The sequence below is a fragment of the Panicum virgatum genome, chromosome 8N (genome assembly GCF_016808335.1).
Source record: "Panicum virgatum strain AP13 chromosome 8N, P.virgatum_v5, whole genome shotgun sequence".
Lineage (NCBI taxonomy): Eukaryota > Viridiplantae > Streptophyta > Magnoliopsida > Poales > Poaceae > Panicum > Panicum virgatum.
The window spans coordinates 36,813,940-36,817,838 of record NC_053152.1 but is presented as its reverse complement, the minus strand read 5'-3'; the positions used below and the strand labels follow the sequence as shown (position 1 = coordinate 36,817,838).

The 3,899-nt window shown below is 43.1% G+C and overlaps 1 protein-coding gene across 1 annotated transcript; it reads right to left on the bottom strand.

Annotated features, from left to right (window-relative positions):
- Window positions 1-489: 489 nt before the first annotated feature.
- Window positions 490-1,567, bottom strand: LOC120684528 (protein TORNADO 2-like). Its single transcript, XM_039966385.1, has one exon. The coding sequence runs from the start codon at window positions 1,431-1,433 to the stop codon at window positions 618-620; it is 816 nt and encodes a 271-aa protein (XP_039822319.1). The 5' UTR covers window positions 1,434-1,567; the 3' UTR covers window positions 490-617.
- Window positions 1,568-3,899: the final 2,332 nt, after the last annotated feature.

The window sequence follows — 3,899 nt, the reverse complement described above, 5'->3', positions numbered from 1 at the left end:
AAAAGACGAGGTGTTGGCTAAAGGCTCCTTTGAAATTAAAGATGGGAGCAATGCTACATTCTGAGAGGATACTTGGGCAGGTGAGTTGCCATTCAAAATTAAATATCTATTAATCTATAATATTGTTCGTGTCCTCATGCAACAGTGGCCAAAGTATTGGCTATGAGACCCCTCAATTTATCTTTCAGGAGGGCGTTGGTGGATAACAAACTTGTGGAATGGTTTAATCTGGTAGCAGAGATCGCTCATATCGATTTGGTTGATGGGTTAGATAATTTTAGATAGAACTCGACCAAATCCGGGTTATTTATAGTTCGAACTTTTTTATCTATATCTTATTGATAGACGTCCGACTTTTACGCATAAGTTGATCTGGAAGTTGAAGGTTACTCTAAAAATTAAGATTTTTTTTCTGTTTTTTACGTAGGGGAGTTGTTCTAACTAAAGACAACCTCGCTTAGAAGCAACCAACCTCGAGCGAGCTACCAATTAAAGAAGCAGAATTAATTGGATTGTGAGCGGACTAGAAAATGCCCACCAGTCGGGCTGCTGCAAACCTCCCACTAATACATGTGAGTGACAAAAATAAAAGGGAGGTGGGTTCGTTGCCTATGTGGCTATGTGTAGCCCTGCCTGTAGCGGCGAAAGAGCTCATCGGTCTTGGCGGTGCGGAAGGCGTAGCAGCCCATGGCGTAGACAGAGAGAAGCGCCACGGCATCGACGGCGAGGATGAGGTCGGCGCGGCGCCACTCCCTGCGGAGATTCTGGAGCAGGCCGGCCTTGCAAGAGGCGCACGAGTAGCAGTACTTCTCCTGCTCGTTGCTCCAGGCGGCGCAGTCGGGGTCGGCGTCGGGGCTGACGGGGCTGATCCAGTAGGTCGGGGTGACGAAGGTGTAGCCGCACCTGGTGGGAGGCTTGCAGCAGCCCGACTGCAGAGGGCTGAGCCAGGCGGCCGTGAAGAAGCCCTGCGCCGTGGCGGGGGCAGTCTGGTTGAGGTCGGAGCAGGTGGGCGTGGCGGCCAGGCAGGCCTTGACCCGGTCCCAGCGGCCCGGCGCGTCCAGGCGGGCGCGCAGCCAGCCGGAGTAGTCGTCGAGGTCGTACTCGAGGAAGGCCCGGCTGGGGGCCGGGCGGCCCGAGGAGGAGGCGGTGACCGCGAAGACGAAGGCGGCGAGGCAGGCGAGCGCGATGACGAGGGCGAGCATGGCGGCGAGGTATGCGAGGAGGAGCCAGGGGAGGCGCCAGAACGCCCCCGCGAAGCCGGCGAGGCCGACCGCGAGGACCGCGACGCCGAGGGCGATGACCGGCCACTGGAGGATCTGGACGCAGGCGTTGTCGGGCTGCGTGGACAGCCAGATGCCGGCGGCGATGACGGGGAGGGAGAGCAGCGCGGCGACGAAGTTGATGGCGGCCACGGCCAAGTAGTTGAGAGCCATGGGCGATTATTTCTTGATTGGTGGTGTGGTACGGTCGGGTGTTGGCGTGCGATGCGATCGCGATCTCATGCTCGAGCACAGCTAGCAGATATGCTCTGCAGCCTTTATTCGTTGCTTCCTCGGTCTGCAATTCATTCCCTCCCAGAACGACGAGGCAATAAGCAAGGCAAAGCATCTTTCTTCCCTTTTCAGTGTTCACGCACGCAGCCGGATGGAGCCAGACGGCAAAGTTACGTTGGCATTTTATTTATTTCTATTGCCCTAATTTATTTTGTATCGTCCCTATTTTATTTTTTATTTTTATATATTTTTCTTATTATTTTTCACATTTTTTCTTTTAACCATCTTAGATTTTTTTTCATTTTATAATATTCTTATCATTTACTTCTGCCATTCACGTGTCTTTCTCCTTTTCTTCTAATACTGTATATATTATATTTCTTATTTATATCACTTTTTATATTTCTTTCTTTACTTTTTCCTCTTTTTTAACTGGTTTCTACTTCTTCGATAATTTGTATGACTCATCTTAGATCTCTATAGTTAGATCTCAACAAATGGCCATGTTTGGTTCTCTAGTGCTGCCTAGCGCTAGAAAAGAATCTCACATGCATGAAGTACTAAATGAAGTTTATTTGCAAAACCTTTTCAGGGATGAGTGTATCTTTTCGCGACGAATCTAATGACAGTAATTAAGAGACGATTGGCTACAGTAATGCTACAGTAACCATCCTCTAATTATGCGATCAAAGACCTCATTAGATTCATCTCGTCAAATAGCGCAGGGGTTGTGAAGTTAGTTTTGTAAACTGTCTTTATTCAATACTCGTAATTAATAGTCAAAGTTAGCTATAGTACCTAGCGCTATCTAGCGCTACTAAACCAAACAAGACCAATGTACCCTTGGTGTATTATTCATCTTAGCTCCTAGTGAGAAAATAGAAAGCAATTAAATAGAAATCCCCTCTCTTTATTTCCTTTGATTATTGCCTCATGAACGTTATTTTCATTTATCAATTTATTTCCTTTTATTATTGCATCATGAAAGTTATATTCAATTATCAATTAAATATTAGTCTATCTAATATTAACAAATAAATAATTCACATTTGTTCCAAAATATGCAAAACAATTCGTCTCTTATGGTCTTTCTGTCTTCTAATATTGATGCATCCCACTAGGAAACGTTAATTTATATTTCTCTCAAACCTTACTGAGCCACCAACAATGGAAGTACTCCTTCATCTACCTTCTGACCTTGTCTCTTCATTTTTCTCATGTTTGTAACTTGATCATCCAAGCTGTCGTTTCCTTAAGTTCTCTATCTACCAATGCCACCCCTCCACTTCTCATGATTTGTACAACCCCAACGCTCTATATATTTTGCCCGGTCGAAGCCATCGCAACGTTGCACACACTCTTGACTCCTTTATTCCATTCGGTTCCGGGAGCTCCTCGCCTTCCTTAGCTGTTTCGCAACTCTAAAATTCTGCCTTGCATCACTTTGGAATGCTAGAAGAGCACTGTGCAGCAAAGACGTCATCAATCCATATGGGTTCTCCGCCTCCGGCCCCTAAGAGTTGAGGAGTAGTGTTATTGCACGTGTTTCCTCTTCCACCATTACTAGAGTACTAATCCAATCAATCACAAAATCTGTTCTCGGGAATCATGGATTCATAGTCACTAATTATATCATTTCTTTCCAGGATTGCTCCAAATCTTTTCTCTTGAGTGTTACATTTTGATTCATTATGTTCGGATATTGACTCTATATTTGGTTTATCCTTAATATTTAATGTTCGATGCAACTATATTTTCAATTATCAACATTTCACACAACTGCATCCTTCACACATCATTTTCTTTAAATATTTGCATAAACTTTGCTTAGCCAAGAGAGTTGATACAAGTCGAATCACTTCACAAAATGATGCAGACTTTTTCATTTCCTCCCAAATAAAATTAAACCGATCTTACCATACCTATTGTGGTTCCTCTTTTTGTTAGTTTCGTCAACTTGAACTTCTTATATGTACATCAACTTTAGTGTTTAAGCATATTTTACATACAACCATGCCATATATCTCCAATGCTAAAATTGGCTGCTACATCATATCTCCACCTTTTCAGTACACTCAACTTCAACTAGTTTCAATAGTATATTTGGCAGTTGTACAATTTCTTTTGCTAAAAAAAAGAAATTATCTTTAGATGAAGTTTTGCTAGACGAAATGCAAATTTTCGTCTAAAGAAGTATATAGACTAGACAAATGATTCATACAAGAACACCCAAATGATCTCATGCAAAAACTTCATAACTTCTTCATATGATCTCGGATGAAGATAAACTTTACACGATAATTGTACAGCTTGACGAGATCTTAAATTTTGTAGTTGATTGCTTTTCAAGTAAGATCATTTAATAATCTAAAAAATTATTATAAGTTGTCTAGTTTCAAAATCTAC